At 40.0% G+C, this 18,499-nt stretch overlaps 4 protein-coding genes across 4 annotated transcripts; 3 read left to right on the forward strand and 1 right to left on the reverse strand.

Annotated features, from left to right (window-relative positions):
• The first annotated feature begins 622 nt into the window (after window positions 1-622).
• LOC106091733 (uncharacterized) lies at window positions 623-1,714 on the forward strand. The gene is made up of 2 exons (XM_013258374.2): window positions 623-753; window positions 811-1,714. The coding sequence occupies exons 1-2, from the start codon at window positions 751-753 to the stop codon at window positions 1,618-1,620; spliced, it is 813 nt and encodes a 270-aa protein (XP_013113828.2). The 5' UTR covers window positions 623-750; the 3' UTR covers window positions 1,621-1,714.
• Window positions 1,635-15,065, reverse strand: LOC106091710 (tyrosine--tRNA ligase, mitochondrial). Its single transcript, XM_059368403.1, has 7 exons — window positions 14,863-15,065; window positions 14,462-14,794; window positions 13,878-14,401; window positions 11,943-11,947; window positions 2,163-2,208; window positions 1,903-2,091; window positions 1,635-1,835 (listed from the first exon to the last, which is right to left on the reverse strand). Exons 1-7 carry the CDS (start codon window positions 14,997-14,999, stop codon window positions 1,672-1,674), a joined length of 1,398 nt encoding a protein of 465 aa, XP_059224386.1. The 5' UTR covers window positions 15,000-15,065; the 3' UTR covers window positions 1,635-1,671.
• On the forward strand, window positions 3,451-4,182 carry LOC131997567 (uncharacterized). The gene is made up of 2 exons (XM_059368402.1): window positions 3,451-3,850; window positions 3,910-4,182. Exons 1-2 carry the CDS (start codon window positions 3,683-3,685, stop codon window positions 4,090-4,092), a joined length of 351 nt encoding a protein of 116 aa, XP_059224385.1. The 5' UTR covers window positions 3,451-3,682; the 3' UTR covers window positions 4,093-4,182.
• Window positions 15,066-15,571: 506 nt separating the features above from the next.
• Window positions 15,572-18,100, forward strand: LOC106091706 (complex I assembly factor ACAD9, mitochondrial). Its single transcript, XM_013258330.2, has 5 exons — window positions 15,572-16,388; window positions 16,441-16,939; window positions 17,017-17,155; window positions 17,221-17,406; window positions 17,473-18,100. Exons 1-5 carry the CDS (start codon window positions 15,836-15,838, stop codon window positions 17,995-17,997), a joined length of 1,902 nt encoding a protein of 633 aa, XP_013113784.2. The 5' UTR covers window positions 15,572-15,835; the 3' UTR covers window positions 17,998-18,100.
• The last annotated feature ends 399 nt before the right edge of the window (window positions 18,101-18,499 follow it).

The following is an 18,499-nucleotide window of genomic DNA, read 5'->3' on the forward strand; positions in this document are numbered from 1 at the left end:
AGCACAAAAATTTCTCGGTTATTTCAATCTTCTTTGGTACACATCACCGACTGACAAAGTGTATGGATATGGATACCACAAATATATTTGGATTCAATGAGTATGGATTGTGCATTGTGCCAGCACATACACATTCCACATGCCTCATAATACTGTAACTATCCTTAATAAAAATCAACGAATACACAATCGTACAGCAGCATGACTGGGCATAAGTAAACTCGTTGGATACTCACATTATCCGTGTATATTCAAAGTAGCAATGTTTTTTTACAGGATTTTTATTGTGATCAGCATTTTTAATGTGATAAGCGGGTTGATTATTGAAATGGTTTTATTAAATTCAACTTTTATGGCTGAATTATTTAACCGTTGTCTCATTTGTACAACAAAAATCCATATGGTGAAATCGCCATCTTGGCACCTTGGTAGAAGAGATTAATTAAATTAATAATCGTTTTAGATGTATATGTATTTTCCGTTTATGAACATGCAGCACCATGCACGGCGTATAATGTTAATACGCCAGCATGTATTTGCCAAAAATCGTACGCCAAGCGCCAAAATATAAATGTCAACATTGTCATGAACTGTCGCTCACATTGCACGTGTATTGTCATATTGCCCATATGTAATTGTTTTCATTGGCCTTTTGAAGCCTGTGAATGTTTAATGGGACTTAAAAGTAAATAAATAAATATTAAAATTGTGAACTGTGAGGCAGACTACAACCTTTTAAAGGTCTACAAAATGGTAAGTATGTGTTATACACTAATTGGCGCTAGCTAAAAATATATTTTTATTACTTAGGCCGATTCAGACAGTGACTACAATGTAGACGATTTTGTTAAGCCTGATGTGATACGAAAGCCCATAAACGATGACTCCGCTGACTTGCTAGGGAACTTTGATGATGTCAAACGTAAAGAGATATTGGATGGTACATATGAAGACAAAATGGCAAGTGATGATGATCGATTATCAGGCGAGGAAGGTGAGACTACTGATGACGAGGAAACTAACACAGAAGACAGCGATGATGAAATGGAAGGGGTGGATGACAATAAGCCAAACACAGAAGATGATAATGCGGCGGCAACTCCCACAGCTGGATATGTCAATCCGTTTGGCAAAAAATCGCTGACCAAGGATCAATTGGCTCAGTTAATGAAGGGTGCGGCAAAGACTAACCGCTATGTGCTTTATGTTACCAATCTTAATTTTGAAACAACAAAATCAGACTTAGAGGAACATTTCAGTGAAGCTGGTTCGGTGAGATCCATACGGATTCCGAAAAAGAGAAATGGTGGTTTCGCCTTTGTCGAAATGAATGATTTGGAAAGTTTTCAGAAAGGCTTTGAATTGCACAATACTGAGCTAAAGGGCCGTTGGATAAAAGTGCAATTTTCTGAGGCGGGAAAAAAGAAGTCGGCCAATAAAAAGAACATAATGAAGCAGAAAAATCGAAAGCTGGCTGAAATGCGCAATGAAAATAAAACATTTACCAAAAGTGGTAAATTCTATGATAAAACTTTGAAGAAAGAAAAGGCTAGCAAACTGATGGCTAGTAAAAAATTGAGGAAAAAGCCTGCAGGTGGTGGGCCACCTAGACCGAAATAAACTACAACAATAACTTTAACTAAAACAATCAATACTTTTTATTAATAACAACTATTTAAGCCATCTAACAATATAGAAATTTCGTTTTCCCACTCTTAGAAGAGTTATGCCATTTTTGAGGACATGTGTACCGCTTGTTACTATTTCCGATATATTTTGGGTACGTTTTTGATTGACATAGAAACCGCCTGCGGTTATAATTCTTGTTGCATCAGCTGGAAGTTTTTAAAGACAAATATTAACTAAGTAAAATTAGGATATAAATATGTGTTACGCTCCTACCTTCGGTGGGAAAACATTTGGCTTGCATTGCCATTTTTATCATAGTCATTTCCGGTTCTGCCAAAATTTCCACAAGGGTTGCTCCACCCAGAGTTTGTTGCACTTCTTGGGGGTTTAGTTCTGCAAGACCTTCAACATTTCCATTGTAAAGAGCATTTGTTACTGTTTCAGCTTGCTTCAATCCCTTTTCTATGAACAAGCAACAAAAATCACAAAGTAGATAAGTAATATGGCAGAATATTTTCAAATTTGTCCCATACCTCCATGCACCAATAAGGTAACATCTTCCGCCAACATAGTTTGGGCCTTTCTTTTGTTATGTGTGCGCTTAGTCGGCGTTCGAAATGGCTGCCGGTTAGCTGTGGAGAGACAATCAGGGCTAGGGGCCTCAACCCGCCAAATCAAACCCTGCACACAAACATCGAAAATGAGGGGGCACTGTTTTATTCACAAACTTTACTGACTCATAATTACACACAAGGGAAAACATCAACACAGAGATCTTGGTGGAAGGATCTCACGCTAGCCCACCCAACCATGGTCCAAAAAGTCCGGCACATTAGATTATGTTGGACCCCGTACACCACACCTACGAAATCACACACTTACCACATTACTCCGCCCCCCCGAATTTATAAATTTACCAACACATAACTTTTTCTACTATAAACTAAGACATATCAAAATTTATTAAGATTTTTATGGGTTTGAAAATTAAAGATTTTAAATTTAATATTCCTTTTTTTTTTTTTTTTTTATTTAACTTTCACTTACAATAACTAAATACTCAACACAAAAAAAAAATAAAGAACAATACTGGTTAATTAGAAACTTTTCGGCTCACTCATTATAAGGCGAGACAAAAACGATAACCTTTATCCCTTGGCCTAAGACGCTGCCCAATTGGCGCGAATTAACAACTTGACCTATCTCCTAAAAGAGCTCTCTTAAAAGACCTTTTCTGCCCTTAGTTTGCTGCAGAATCAAATTACAACCAAAAGACCGGGAATTTGGTAATCCTCCTGGCTACCTTAAGCCTTATTATACGCAAATCCAAGTATTATTCTCTTCACACTTCTTTTTTTTTTATCGTTACGCTATTTCCCATACATATTTAAAGTCAAACACCCACTTCCATTAAACGTAATGGAAAATTAATAACGCCAAATGCGCTACGCGTTGTAGGAAAATACCTATCAAATCATTAGTCCTGGGTTCCATGAGCAAACATGTCGCTGCGAATATAAATGACATACAAATGCAATGTAATTTGTCCCGGTGTAGAAGAACTCGTCAGCGCATGATTTCGATACGTGTTGTATCGTCCAATGGTATGCGGATGATTATCATTGGAAAATTTCGGTTCTAAAGGCCTGATTCAGAACAACGTGTAACATGCCGAAGCGACATGTCGCTGCTTCCATGACCCTAGTACCAACCCTGACTTACGCCTGAGTACACGCATGTGCCGTACCATACGTTGAACACTAACTATGGCCAACCCTGTCAACCATTCATTGGACATGTGCAGCCAACCTAAGCCATTTCCGCAAAACCTCCCACGCCACCACCGCGACAAACCCCATACCGCTGACGAAAATTTCCATCCCATTGGATGAATATATAAAAAAACAAAAGGTGCCAATCATCGTCTGTTCCACCAAGGCAACAAGGTGGTGGCGTGTGTAGTGGAGACCAAAGGCGGTATCATAGAAACCCCACTCTTTGGTATTAGGCCACCCACCCCGCTTATCGGCATGACTCCCCTTCTTCTGCCTTCATGCTGTTGCCGTTCGCCCTACTGTGGCCTGCAACAAAACGTCGAGTCCGGCGAGGCATCGATGCCGAAATCGACGTGCAGGGCAATCCATCGAGCAACGTGGGGAACTCCCACACCCTGACTTGTCTCATGCCGGGCTCTACGCCGCATATGGAGGAAGGGAAAAAGGTAAGTATATTGATACCTCATCACGAATAAGAGTGTAATTGTCTCTCCTTACTTCACAGGTATGCAATAAAGGTATAAATGCCTTGACGTCGCCGTGTCTTTGTAGTCCACCTGATCATGTCCCCGTACATATATATCCAGGCACATATCGCCCATGCGAGCCTGTCGCATCACACGGCTGCCTCAAAGGAATGGCTGTCCACGACGCAGGTAACCGCCAATGTGGCCTTGGTGTAATGTAAACGTCCTGTAGTACATCTAAGTGTATGTGTGTTTACCCCTTTGTAAATCGTGCAAATATCAAAATAATAATATCCCGAACATGCAATATATCATGTGGTCTATTCTCCTTATCCATCCCAAACCATTCCGAATCGAATCAGACATGAATGTATTCAGGAGTATGCAAATGAATCCACTGCTTTCGTAGGGTATTTGTGATGTTAAAGACTCGTCATTAGGGGATAATAATATTAAAGCGCAGGAAGTGTCATGAAATGCCCAGCTGGCCATAAAAAGGATATGTATAAACGCATGCAAGTGCGAGTGTGTGTATGTGGAACTGCTTCGGCCAAACAGACCAATAATCGAATAAAAAAATAGCAAAGGTGGTATAATATGAAATTTGTTTGATATTGTTGTTGCCATATAAATCTTATGGAACATTTATGGCTAGCGCCCTTAGTTCAACCGCGTTGCCAGTTGACAAAAAATTGCATTACGGAAGCTACTTTCAATGGCAATTGCTAATACCAGTCGCTACAAATGGGATCTTTTGCCACCACTTTCTGTAGTTGCTCTGTTTTATCAGTAAATACGCGGTGAAACTAAAAATGAAATTATTTGTCTCTTTCCCTTTTTGGTTCAAATTGTTTGTCTGTCAGTCACAAATGTGTTGGTGTTTGCAGACTTCAATATGGTCAAAATCCCCACAAATCAACAGTGTCTGATGTAAAAAAAAAACAAATGGAGACACATCCACGTCCAGCCCGGGTTATGCATGTGCAACCAAAACAACACCGCAGCATAATCTTGAAGATCGTTGATAGTGTGGAAAATTTTTAACACAAAGACAAAATAAAAACTAGCGGGTGATAAATGAAGAAAAAGGGAATCACAGGCCATTGATCATCGCCAGACGTGTCTATTTCCATTATACGGACGGCAACAAATATAAATATACATCTAGTAGGCAAGCTCTTTTAGTGTTGAAAAAACAATTACTTGATTTGAAGAAGCATTGAAGAGGGAAGCAAATGTGACTTAAACTGATCATCTGCACCGTTGGTTTATCTATTTGGTGTCGTTGTTTACTTATTTATTTTCACATTTTCTTGCTGCGGGGCTGCCAAAACGCCATGGCCGACATCAATTGAGAGAAATTGCATTCGTCTATTTAATTAGGTCATTGCCGACGTTGGATATTACAAGAAAAACACAGGTAATAATCTCCTTGAACGTACCGGCTAGCCTTCCTATCGCCGTGATAGACCATCTGATTGATGTGGCTGCGAAGTTCGTCATAATGTATAACGACGGGTAGCTTCTCGTGAATTATATCCACGAACACGACAAAAACTGTATATGTGCAACCAGGTCCTATCCGTTGGTCATGATTCCTAGTCATCAGGATGCCCGTACAAATACTTCAACAATTGGACGTCAGGCTGCAGGTAAAAAAAAAACTCGCATAGTTATAGTTGCGTAGAAGTGTGTAACATCGTGTGTGTGTCTGCCCGGTCCGACAATGCCAGCATCTGGTGCAATTAACGGTATTAACGAAATAAGGCAAAGGTGGTATACTGACACCCCACAAAGTATGTATATTAGATGGATCGTTGGAAATAAAAGAAATCATGTTCCTCCACGTTGCATCACAGCAGAGTGGTAAATACTTGCATGTAGGTATAGCATTCGTTCACATGAATTCCAAATACTAAAGTTCCAACTGTTCAAAAAATAATACTTTCCCATTACCGGGCTTACATATAAAACTGACTGATAGGTTTTGTGTTATCCAGATTAACTACCGTATTTTGGCGAACGTGGCATGCGTTACGTTAAGCCAAAAATAAAATCTCGGGGAAATTTTTGACTGGCACAAGCCAGAAATGATATGTAAACTTGATAAATATTGGTAAAATTGATCGGATCGGAAAAGTTGTTTGAAGGGGTAGAATTTTATCGAAATGATATCGTGAAACCTGTTGCAACAATGTTATTGGCATAAAAAACTGTTGCATGCGCCGTTGACATGGCAGAGCAACTATAATTGAGTTCCATGAGATCAAATAGCATGAACAAAAAAAAATTAAATCAAACTGGGAAATTTTCCCCAGTTCCATTCAATATCAGCGTTCTCAAGCATCAGCCAATAAGAAAAATCGTAAAAAATATATATACAATTCGACTCAGACATGAAAGTTCTATATACCTTTGCCTAATGGCAACACAATTGAGGTGGGATGGTGATCTATAGTTGACCTATAAATGAAGTGTCCCACGACGTCTTACCGAATCTAGAGAGATCCAACGTCGTTGTAGTGGCTACCTATATATCATTTATCTGTCCCTGTCCAGTTGGACTGGTGCGAAATCAACCCCTAATTGAAGTAGTAACTTTCGGCATCATATAAGGTATGATCTTAAACACCAAAAAAAAATTTAGGAAACCCGTTTTTAGGAAGAAAGACACGATCTTGTGTGAGAGTATACCTGTTGTTAAGGGGGAAATTAATTTCGTTTACTAGTGAACTCTATCTTTTCAAATCTTTTACATGGCATACCCCAATGGGTTTCCCATTTAAGTCTTCAAGAGAATACATGTTGTTTCCTATGGGTTTGACAATGCGACATTTTATAAACTTTCGAGCGAATTTCGCATTAAAGTTTTTTCCAAAATCACTCAGGACATTGTTTCTCTTGTATACTTCCTGGCCAGGTGTAAAGCTGATTACTCGCGCTCTTGCATTGTATCTTTTTGCACTTTGTTCATAGGCTTGATGCATATTTGCCTTTATCTTTTCGCGAATAATTTCCATTTTGTCCTTTCGATTCGTTTGTGATATCTCATGATCAGTCATTGAGAGCAACTTTTTGGCCAGTTTATAATCGGAGCCATGGGTGTACATATTAAACCCGAACAAAGCGAAGAATGGAGTTACTCCAGTAGCACTATGCACCGATGTTCTTAGGGCACATTCGATCTCTGTTAGATAGAGATCCCACTCCCGATGATCTTTTTCCAGGTACGCTCTTATGGCAGCGAGGACCGATTGATTTACGCGTTCAGACGCGTTAGATTGAGGAGCATATGGAGCGGTTTGCATATGGTTTATTCCATATGTGTCGATCATATCCTTGAATGCCTTTGAAATGAATTGCGCCCCATTGTCGCTGTGTACTGTCTCCGGTACACCAAACTTTCGGAAAATATCTTCTACCAGAAACTTTACTACATTGGAAGCCGTCGCCTCCCGCATCGCTTTCAAAAAGGTAAATTTACTAAAATGATCTACAACGATAAATATGAAAGCGTTGCCGCTTTTAGATCTTGGGTATTTACCTAGGAAATCAATGTAGAGTTTTTGAAACGGGCGTTCGGTTATGACTTCATTTCCGATTGTAGGCAGTGTGTGTTCGTTCACAGATTTAGTTTCTTTACATACAGTGCAGTTCGAGACGTACTGGCGAACTTGTTTTGCCATCTGGGGCCAATAATATTTCTCCTTTAATCGATAAAGAGTTTTGGCTATGCCACCATGCGCGGAAGTAGTTTTGTCATGTGCTTCTTCGATTAATCTTTGGGTAAGTGATTCAGGTACCCATAATTTCCATTGAAATTCTTGACAAAAATCATCATTTGAGCTATGCCCCTTTTTTAAAATCATGTTGTCGATGATGCGTAGATCTGGTAGCTGTTCCTTGTGCCTCTCAATCTCTTCTCTCAGTGCCTTGTATTCATCACTCTCGAACTCTAGCCTCTCGAAATCGAATACCTGGTCCATTTCTATCTCGTCAGCGGTTGGCAAACGAGAAAGCATATCGGCCACTATGTTGTCCTTACCTTTACGGTGTTCAATATTGAAATTGTACCCTTGGAGTTGCAATGACCAACGAGCTAAACGGCCACTAAGGTCTTTTAGGTTCATTAGCCACTGCAAACTCGCATGATCCGTGATTACGGTAAACTCCATAAGTTCAACATAGGGCCGGAATTTTTTTATTGCCATAACTGCTGCCAGGCATTCTTTTTCGGTGACACTGTAGTTCTTTTGGCACTGATTGAGTTTTTGCGAATAAAACGCAATCGGGTGTTCCTCCCCTTGGCTGTTCAATTGGAACAGTACCGCACCAATTCCATACTCCGAAGCATCACATTGTATATAAAATTGGTTTGCAAAATCGGCATGGCGCAAAACCGGGGCAGAGGTAAGAGCCTTTTTCAGATTTTCAAATGCCTCTTTGGCTTTCTCATTGATGGTAAACTTTACAGATTTCTTTAGCACATCTGTTAGGGGGGCCGAGATGGTTGCGAAGTCCTTTATGAATCTTCGGTACCAGCCAGCTGTACCAAGGAAACTTCTTACCTCTCTGGCACTTTTGGGTACTTTAATTTTTCGAATTGCCTCGATTTTCTCCGGATCGGTTCGCAAAACACCTTCCCCTATTATGAAGCCCAAATATTTTAGTTGCCGAAAACAAAACTGTGACTTTTTTAAGCCGATTGTCAACCCAGCTTTCTGTAGACATCCAGCTACCTCTCTTAGGAGCCTCAGATGCTCGTCGAAGTTGCCTGAGATGATCAGCAAGTCGTCCAAGTACACGAAGACATTCCCTTTCAATCGCTGAGGAATGACTTTGTCCATCAGACGGCATAATCTTTGTGCGGCATTGCACAAGCCAAACGGCATCACACGGAACTGGTACAATGGACGACCGGGGACCGTAAAGGCAGTATATGGCTTGCTATCTTCATCGAGCTGTATTTGCCAGAAGGCATATTTGAGGTCCACACTGCTTATATAGTGGGTCGCGTCAATACGGCTTAAAATACCATCTATATTTTGCAGTGGGTACGCGTCTTTTACTGTCAGCTTGTTAAGTTTTCGGGCATCAAGGCAAAAGCGGTTTTTGCCGGGCTTTCGTACAACGGTGGTTCGGTTGCTCCAGGGGCTTTCGCTCTCTTCAATCACGTTTAGAGCAAGCATATTATCGACCTCCTGGTAAGTTATCGCTTGTACTGCTGGAGACATCGGGTAGTGGCGATCTTTGACGGGCTCTGCGCCTTCAATCAACTTGATGGTGTGTTTTTCTAACGTTGTGCACCCTAAACCATTCTTCTCGTACGTACTGAACGCCTCTATAACCTCATTTAAACGGGTGGATTGTTCAGGTGATAATTCATGAGGGTTCAATTTATATTTCGCATCAGCGCTAGTAATTTCTTCGGTGATTTTCTCAATGTTTATTTCCGAAATACCCATTATATCGGGAGCTAATTGGAACAGACGCCAAAAATCAATACCCAGGTATAAATTTTGCTCCAAGTCGGGGCATAGACACAAATGCATCTCTTTTGTATTCTCTTGGTATCTAACTGAGACTTTTATTTTCCCCAAAACTCGGTAGTGTTTTCCACCAGCCGCGGTAACCCTGCTCGAGAGGGGTATAATTGGAATATCTAGTTCCTCGACGATTTCCCTGCAGTTTTTACCCAAAATGCTAACCGTGGCACCAGTATCTAATAGACCTTTAACCATTTTTCCCTCAATACAAACTTCCGCGAAAACTCTAGGATCACTTGGGGCTTTCATAGCTTTAGTTATTGAATCTATTAGGAATCTCCTTTGTTGCCGCCACTCTTTGGACTTTTCCCGTAATTTGGCAATCTTCTCGGGTACTGCTCGAGTCTCAGAATTAAATATTCTTTCTCTTACTCGCTCATAGTTCTGTGTACGCTGCTCCAGTGGGACATAATGCCTCTCTTCGGGTGTAAAATTTTGTAAATTAACCTTAATACTATCCTTAACTCTACGATCTTCATTATTGTTTACAATCTCTACGACTTTATTATCTAATTCTTTTGTTCTCTGGGGTTCTCGTGCGGACGTGGTTCCCCTGTACTCCCCACGCCCTTCCTCTGGTTTCCCAGTTGGCAAACGGGGCATCTGGGAGTCACAGTGTCGGGTTTTCCACACTTATAGCAAAATAATTTTCTAAAGTCCGCTGGGCAATCCATGAATAAATGGCCTGCCTCCCGACAGTTCCAGCATGTGACACGGGTCTTCTGCTGTGGGAAACAAAGAGCCGACACATTCTCTTCTAACTCAATGGGAGTGTCTCCTTCGGGCCGATCAAATCCCTGGTCACAAATCTCATTAACCTGCCTTAAGGGTCGTTGTGGCACCGGCATGGGTCTATTTTCTCGTCGTGGAAAATTTCGCTCGGCCTCAATGCATTCGATACGTAATTGTTCCACGGAGGATATCGTCATTTGATACACATGACGCTTGATATCCTCCCTGATGTTACTTTTCAAGATCTTAATCATCTCGTACTCGTATATGGGTTGCATTAAGCGCGAGCGCAATAGTCCCATTTCGTGAAAGTAAACATTTACTGCCTCATTGTGCCTCTGTTTCCTCTCAAGCAAGTCCCTTAATATGTCGAACTTCGACTGGGGTGTTTGATATTGGCTAAGCAACGCGTGTTTCAAACCGTCCCAATCGGTATTCATGTTATTCTGCCTATGGAGCCAATACCATTCTCTGGCTTGCCCAGAAACTAAAAATGAGAAATCTCTCAATACTTCAGCCCATGGTATGTCATACTGGGTTCTCATCTGCTCCAATCTGTAAATAAAATCATTCACCCTAAGATCTCTGGGATCACCGCTGAAATTGAGACCCAATTTATCAACTCTTATTCTGAGTGGCTCATTTCTAATCATAGAATACGAAGCTTGGCAATTGTCTGAAGAGGATGTTTGATTTGAGTTCCCAAACTGTATAATCGGGTAAGGATCGATATTCGACGAAGAACGCCTAGAATTATTTGGAACTCCCATGCCAACCTGCTGAGTTGTCTGGTTATTGGACACGGGTATATTCTGTATCGAGGGTGCCGATACTTGTTTGCGGACAACCTGGGACAATTCGTTCAGCCCTTTCGTCAGAGAATCTATCATCTTGCGAACATCTGCCATTTCATTTCTTACCACGTCTTTGACGTTTTCCTCAAGTGATCTCTGAATTCGCCCAGTCTCATCTAGAACCAAATCCCGAACACCTGGCGGAAAACCTTCGTCCGCGTCATTATTAGACCCTCCATTATTACTTGTGGATGGAGCTCCATTATTGTTCGTGGATGGGCCCGCCACATTCGCGTTATCTGGTTCCCTTCTTATTATGGAATTGGCTAGGTTGATGAACTGAAACCCATTCATATTAGTATTGTCTTCTGCCATTTCGTCTTCGAAGGCTAATCGCCTTTGCTTTCTTGTTCTGGTGTTATAAATGGACCTATTAAAGTCGAATGATTCGTTTCTCACTCTCTTATATTTCTTCTTAGAGCGTGTGTTATAGCTCATGACTCCAATTACCGATCAATAATGAAACTCGTAGACTGACGAGTTAATTTTTTCCCAATATTTGTTATTACTTAAAAGTTAATAAATATTCACAAAAATGTTTTACAGAACAAATATTAATTAATCACGAACATGAATTAAATTACTAATACATAAGACATAAACTACCATTTGTTAATAAAAGATACAGCAATTTTAATTTTATTTGACACTCAAAACATTAAAATATGGGGGCATTGTATTTTCAGAAGCAGTGTGGATTTCTTATGTGGTTTAATTTTCTGAATTCGGTTATAAATTACAGCGCCCTCTATTGAGGTGCATCGATGTTTTCCTAGACATTTGTATAACAAGCTAACGATGACATAAAACCAACACAAACATAACTTCACTGTCCATGACATTTATTTTTCCCTACGGGAAACAAAACAAAAGCTCCTGGCTTACGGTACTCGCAATACAACTGACTTTCGTGTAAGTCCCACGAAACGGTTATTGCACTTTCCCTAACTTGAAGTTATCTTTTGTCTATATTGATAAATAATCTATTGACTCTAAAACTATACATCAAAAAAAAAACTGGACGCGTACAATACAATCGTTGTCAAGTATCTAATCAACGAGCTATTGCACGTCCCGTAGTTGAAAATTGGAGAAAACATTCTCTTTAACCTATTGAAACAAAATATTGCACTTCAAAATCACTTGCCTTAGGCAAGGTTGGATGCAATACAAAATCACAGACTGTTAAAGATTCTAAACTATTTCCTTTTGGTCTATTTCTTATCTATTTAGTATTCTATTGCTATGTGCGTCGATCTCATTGCACAGATTCCCTTAACCCGCTATCACAGTGTTCAAAGGCGTCAGAATAATCGCCATTTTACAATGCGCATCAGGTACATTCTTACTTTTAGATTGGGCGCCATCTCTGTTATGTGTGCGCTTAGTCGGCGTTCGAAATGGCTGCCGGTTAGCTGTGGAGAGACAATCAGGGCTAGGGGCCTCAACCCGCCAAATCAAACCCTGCACACAAACATCGAAAATGAGGGGGCACTGTTTTATTCACAAACTTTACTGACTCATAATTACACACAAGGGAAAACATCAACACAGAGATCTTGGTGGAAGGATCTCACGCTAGCCCACCCAACCATGGTCCAAAAAGTCCGGCACATTAGATTATGTTGGACCCCGTACACCACACCTACGAAATCACACACTTACCACATTACTCCGCCCCCCCCGAATTTATAAATTTACCAACACATAACTTTTTCTACTATAAACTAAGACATATCAAAATTTATTAAGATTTTTATGGGTTTGAAAATTAAAGATTTTAAATTTAATATTCCTTTTTTTTTTTTTTTTTTATTTAACTTTCACTTACAATAACTAAATACTCAACACAAAAAAAAAATAAAGAACAATACTGGTTAATTAGAAACTTTTCGGCTCACTCATTATAAGGCGAGACAAAAACGATAACCTTTATCCCTTGGCCTAAGACGCTGCCCAATTGGCGCGAATTAACAACTTGACCTATCTCCTAAAAGAGCTCTCTTAAAAGACCTTTTCTGCCCTTAGTTTGCTGCAGAATCAAATTACAACCAAAAGACCGGGAATTTGGTAATCCTCCTGGCTACCTTAAGCCTTATTATACGCAAATCCAAGTATTATTCTCTTCACACTTCTTTTTTTTTTATCGTTACGCTATTTCCCATACATATTTAAAGTCAAACACCCACTTCCATTAAACGTAATGGAAAATTAATAACGCCAAATGCGCTACGCGTTGTAGGAAAATACCTATCAAATCATTAGTCCTGGGTTCCATGAGCAAACATGTCGCTGCGAATATAAATGACATACAAATGCAATGTAATTTGTCCCGGTGTAGAAGAACTCGTCAGCGCATGATTTCGATACGTGTTGTATCGTCCAATGGTATGCGGATGATTATCATTGGAAAATTTCGGTTCTAAAGGCCTGATTCAGAACAACGTGTAACATGCCGAAGCGACATGTCGCTGCTTCCATGACCCTAGTACCAACCCTGACTTACGCCTGAGTACACGCATGTGCCGTACCATACGTTGAACACTAACTATGGCCAACCCTGTCAACCATTCATTGGACATGTGCAGCCAACCTAAGCCATTTCCGCAAAACCTCCCACGCCACCACCGCGACAAACCCCATACCGCTGACGAAAATTTCCATCCCATTGGATGAATATATAAAAAAACAAAAGGTGCCAATCATCGTCTGTTCCACCAAGGCAACAAGGTGGTGGCGTGTGTAGTGGAGACCAAAGGCGGTATCATAGAAACCCCACTCTTTGGTATTAGGCCACCCACCCCGCTTATCGGCATGACTCCCCTTCTTCTGCCTTCATGCTGTTGCCGTTCGCCCTACTGTGGCCTGCAACACTTTTTTCAGGTTCTTTCCGATGCTCATCCATTAGGTACTCAATTTCTTTCATGGGTATAAATGTAAACAATTTCAACAGTTTTTCTACTTCAGAATCTGGCATTCGCACAAAAAATTGATATAGGGAAAATGCAGATGTCTTGCCGGCATCTAACCACACGGCATTGCCGGCCGATTTGCCAAACTTGTCTCCCTCCTCATTGGTCACTATGGGCAAAGTCATGCCAAAAACTTCCTTTTTCTTTTCGGCACGACTAATTAGTTCATGCCCAGACATTAGATTGCCCATTTGATCAGAGCCGCCCATTTGAAAACGACAGTTATGGGCGCGCAATAAATGCAACCAGTCATATGCTTGAAATGTCTGATAGGTAAATTCGGTAAAGCTCATACCACCTTCGGTTTCCAGGCGTGATTGTACTGAAGAGCGCGAAAGCATTTGCCCAAGGCGAAAATGTCGACCGGTATTGGAGATGAAATCAATAATGTTGAGATTTCTATACCAATCGGCATTGTTTACGATGCTGAAATGTAAAGAAGTAATTAAAACATGCTCTCCTGATGTTGGATATTTCAATCATTACATTAAAGGAAATCGTGGGTTTTTGTGTTTTGTATCGTCCCACAAGCATTCTTGATGATTCTGAAATATCCTCTCCAATTGCTGTTTAATTGATTTAAGATTTGTTTCCACAATTTTCTCATGCAGCTGGCTTCGTTCTGTTTTACGTCCACTTGGATCTCCTATTAGGCCGGTAGCTCCTCCCACCAAGGCTATAGGTTGATGCCCAGCTCTTTGGCAATGTAGCAGGCCCATAATAACCAACAAATTTCCCACATGCAAGCTATCTGCAGTGGGATCAAAACCGGCGTATATAGTCTGGGGAGTTTTCTCAAACATCTTGGTCATCTGAGGACTTTAAGTAGAGAAGCAAAAATTACACAACTAAGGTTAGACAGAAAGGAAACTGTAAATCACCCTTACCCTGCTGTATCAGGAAATATATCCTGAAAAAAGCCTCTTTCCGTTAAGGCAAGTAGATTTTTCTTAGTGTAGAAGCGTTTGGTGAAGCCAACATCATTCAGTTTTTTATGATATTTTAATAGTTTATAAGAGAACATTTCGGATGTCGGCAGGTGCAACAAAAAATAAAACCCCTCCCCACACAACGACAAGAAAACAAAAACAGCTGATCAAGCCGATGAGAAAGCAGACAACCATGGTTGATTTATGAAGGTTAAGTCCTAGGCAAATTTATACTAGGTAAAGTCCATCGTTGAATTAACAAAGTTGCCTCAATTGCCCAGCTGATGGAATTTCTAACTCCAGAGTTGTATCCAAATCCCACTAGAACATCAAATGCTTGATTTGGATTTAAAAAATTTTTCACAATTTGTTCTTTTTTCACATTTTAATTGTTTTAATTTATAATTTACACCTTTGTAATCATAAATCTCTTAATCTTGTGGTTTGCTACACATGATATTGCAAATAAAAACTAGAATGCGAAGAAGGAAGTGTCCAGAAATTTTGCAGGCTAGTGGGAATTTGCGCCACAATTCTCACAGAGTTGTATGGATAATTTCGATGTTGTTGGGTTAATGGCTTTACCTTGTGTAAATTTGCCTAATTAAAACAATGAAAAAGTGAAAAAAGGAACAAAATATGAAAAATTTTAAAAGCTTTTGACATTCTAGTTAATTACAACTCTGTAATTGGACAATTCCATTAGCTTGGATATTGAGCTAACCTTCTTTAGTGAACCCTGTATCAACATGTCTCTGACTGACATCATAAGAAAAATGTAAACAAATAAGAACAGCTGTGTGCTATCATTTCAACGTGACTGCTTTTGAACGAAGAAGTTGCTTTTCTCTGTGCATGCCTTTGCCTTCGACAATTACGTGAATGTTTCTTCTGTGATTTTTCAATAAAACAAACGCGAAAAAACACCAACATGTTCCGTTTGTCCCAGAGATGCGGTTTATTTACTAAAACTCTTCAGAGATTGGCCATCAGCAGACTTTCCTCGAGCTCTTCAGTTACTGATGCCCCTGAGCAGGAGGAACAAGTTGCCGGACAAGCTTCTACCAAACTTCCTCCTCGTTTGCCACTGGCCAAAAACTTTTTCGTTGGGTTGGTAGACAATGAATTGCTGGCCTACCCAGAAGTAATCAATCGCGACGATATGGCCCGCCTAAACAATGAACTGTTGCCCTTGAAAAATTTCTTTTCGGAAGATTTCGATTATCAAGCAGCCGGTAAAACGTATACTCTGCCCAAAGATTTGCCCGAAAATCTGAAGGCCCTAGGTGTGTATGGCTTGAATGTGTCTACAGATTATGATGGAAAAGGCTGGGGCTATAGTGCAAGTTTAATGGCTTCAGAGCCGGAATCAGAAGCCACTGACGTAGCGTTAAGTCTTTTAGGTCATCGTGCAATTGTGGATGTTATACAAGAACTGGGCACAGACGAGCAGAAAAGTAGATACTTGACCAAATTAGTAAATGGTAAGTTCTTGGATGTAAGTAGCTAAGCACTTAACAAGTCCTTTTTCTTTAGGATCTCTGGTGGCATCGGAGGCAATTTTTGAATTTGAAGGGTCCGAAGAAGACTATTTTAACACCAAAGCTCATCATGAAAATCAGGCATGGATTTTGAATGGAACAAAATCCTTCGTCCTATCGCCACCCAAAACATCGGATGCTGCACATCTCTTTCTTGTGGTGGCCCAAACAAACAAGGCAAACGTTCAAAGTGAAGCAGCCCGCTCCACTACAATATTTCTGGTAGATTCCACAATGCCAGGAGTAAAGATAGGTGAACGTCAACAAACACTAGGTTGTCGGGCCAGCGCTATAAATGAAGTACACTTTGACAATGTGCGCATTCCCGAAAGTTGTGTGCTTGGACATGCTCATGAAGGCAATGTAGTGGCCGATGCTTTATTGAAATCGAGTCGCTTGAGAAATGCTATGGTTGGTTTGGGCTTGTCAAAGAGCATACTTAACGAGATTTCCTTGGAATGTATTGAGAAAAAGATGTGTGGTGTAGTACTAAAGTAAGTGATAAGTCTTTTTTGGTTAAATTTCGCAACACATATATGTATATGGATTTTTATTTGATTTCAACTTTTAGAGATTTAGAATCCGTTCAGAGCCATTTGGCCAGATCGTGTCTATCAATTTACAGTATGGAGAGCATGATATATCTAACAGCAGGGCTGTTGGATGAATTTAATTTTCCAGATATTGCATTAGAATCAGCGATAACAAAGGTAATATTAGTGCATTTTAAATATCTCAGAGTGAAGTTTGAATTTGGGTTTACCATTATTTGCAGTATTACACACTTAAGGAAATGTTAAATATATCCACACGTTGTTTGGATATGATAGGACCCAAGTCATTGGTTTCTGGACAAGCAACAGAGCACTTCTATCGCAATGCTTCTTATCTCTACAGCCAAGGGGAGTCCATAGACAACCTAAGCATATACATTGCCCTTTCAGGCCTTCAACATGCTGGAGTAAGCTATAAATATAATAGTCGAAACCTTAAATTTGTAACGTTTTTCTTTGTACATCATTTTTAGACAATAATGGGTGATAATATACGTAAGCAACGCAATCCCTTGTTTAATCCTGGTCACATTTTCTCCAAATTAATGGAGCGTACCAGCCTTGACAATCCTGTCACTAAAATGGATTTAAAGGAAAATCTTCATCCCACCCTTGAACCAGGAGCCTTGTGTCTAGAACACTCAGTGGCTCGCCTACAAATGTGTGTGGATCTGTTATTTACCCGCTACGGTAATGGTATAGTGGAACGTCATAATGAATCTAGACGAGTGGCTGAAATGGTAACCACCATATATGCCATGTTTGCTAGTTTATCGCGAGCATCACGTTCCTATTGCATAGGTCTGCAACTGGCCGATCATGAAATGCTTACAGCCATGGCCATTTGTGCTGATGGCAGAGACAAGGTGTTGACCATAGCGCGAGAAATTTTCTATGGACAGTATGTGAATAATGATAATAATTTGCAACGTCTTTCGCGACAAATAGTTAAAAGTAAAGGTTATTTTGCCACGCACCCGTTGACATATAATTTTTAGTTTTAGCCAATAAATCGTCGTTAATTTGTTTTATAAATTATGAAAAAGGAACGAAATGTTGAATAAATACTGGATAAAAATGTGGCTGCTTTGTGAGAAGGAATATTTTGTTGTTGTCGCAATCATTGGCCACCTGTACGGATTAAACAAACTGTATATGATTTGTATGCTCTAAATTATTTATACCAAATAGAAATACCCTCACTACTGCAGACGACAATTGTATTTCTGACTCATAGCCCATATTCGCTTTTAATTCGAGGACCCTTGCTATTAGGTGAATTCGAATAATGTAAATTAAACCGAAGTGTTTAAGTCCGATATATAAATCGGTATCATGCTCGAATTATCAAGGCAAGCATGTGAGTCCGACTCCCACCAAAGGCCTTGGCCTGAAACAAAATGTAAAAACAAAGAAACAAAATGTAAAAATCTTTTAAAATCCAAACAAAGCATTTGACGTTCGTGAGTGAGATTTGCATACAACTCTGGAATTAGAAAA

The sequence above is a fragment of the Stomoxys calcitrans genome, chromosome 5, assembly GCF_963082655.1.
Source record: "Stomoxys calcitrans chromosome 5, idStoCalc2.1, whole genome shotgun sequence".
In the NCBI taxonomy this organism is placed as follows: domain Eukaryota; kingdom Metazoa; phylum Arthropoda; class Insecta; order Diptera; family Muscidae; genus Stomoxys; species Stomoxys calcitrans.

Bases quoted from the DNA above. Each gene is read 5' to 3' on its own strand.
- LOC131997567 (XM_059368402.1), top strand. From the start codon at position 3,683: ATGCTGTTGCCGTTCGCCCTACTGTGGCCTGCAACAAAACGTCGAGTC. The intron at 3,851-3,909 runs GTAAGTATATTG...CTTACTTCACAG, and splicing joins ATATGGAGGAAGGGAAAAAG to GTATGCAATAAAGGTATAAA.
- LOC106091710 (XM_059368403.1), bottom strand. From the start codon at position 14,999: ATGTTCTCTTATAAACTATTAAAATATCATAAAAAACTGAATGATGTT. The intron at 14,402-14,461 runs GTAATGATTGAA...TTTACATTTCAG, and splicing joins AACCCACGATTTCCTTTAAT to CATCGTAAACAATGCCGATT. The intron at 2,092-2,162 runs GTATGGGACAAA...GCTTGTTCATAG, and splicing joins TACCTTATTGGTGCATGGAG to AAAAGGGATTGAAGCAAGCT.
- LOC106091706 (XM_013258330.2), top strand. From the start codon at position 15,836: ATGTTCCGTTTGTCCCAGAGATGCGGTTTATTTACTAAAACTCTTCAG. The intron at 16,940-17,016 runs GTAAGTGATAAG...TTCAACTTTTAG, and splicing joins ATGTGTGGTGTAGTACTAAA to AGATTTAGAATCCGTTCAGA. The intron at 17,156-17,220 runs GTAATATTAGTG...CATTATTTGCAG, and splicing joins TAGAATCAGCGATAACAAAG to TATTACACACTTAAGGAAAT.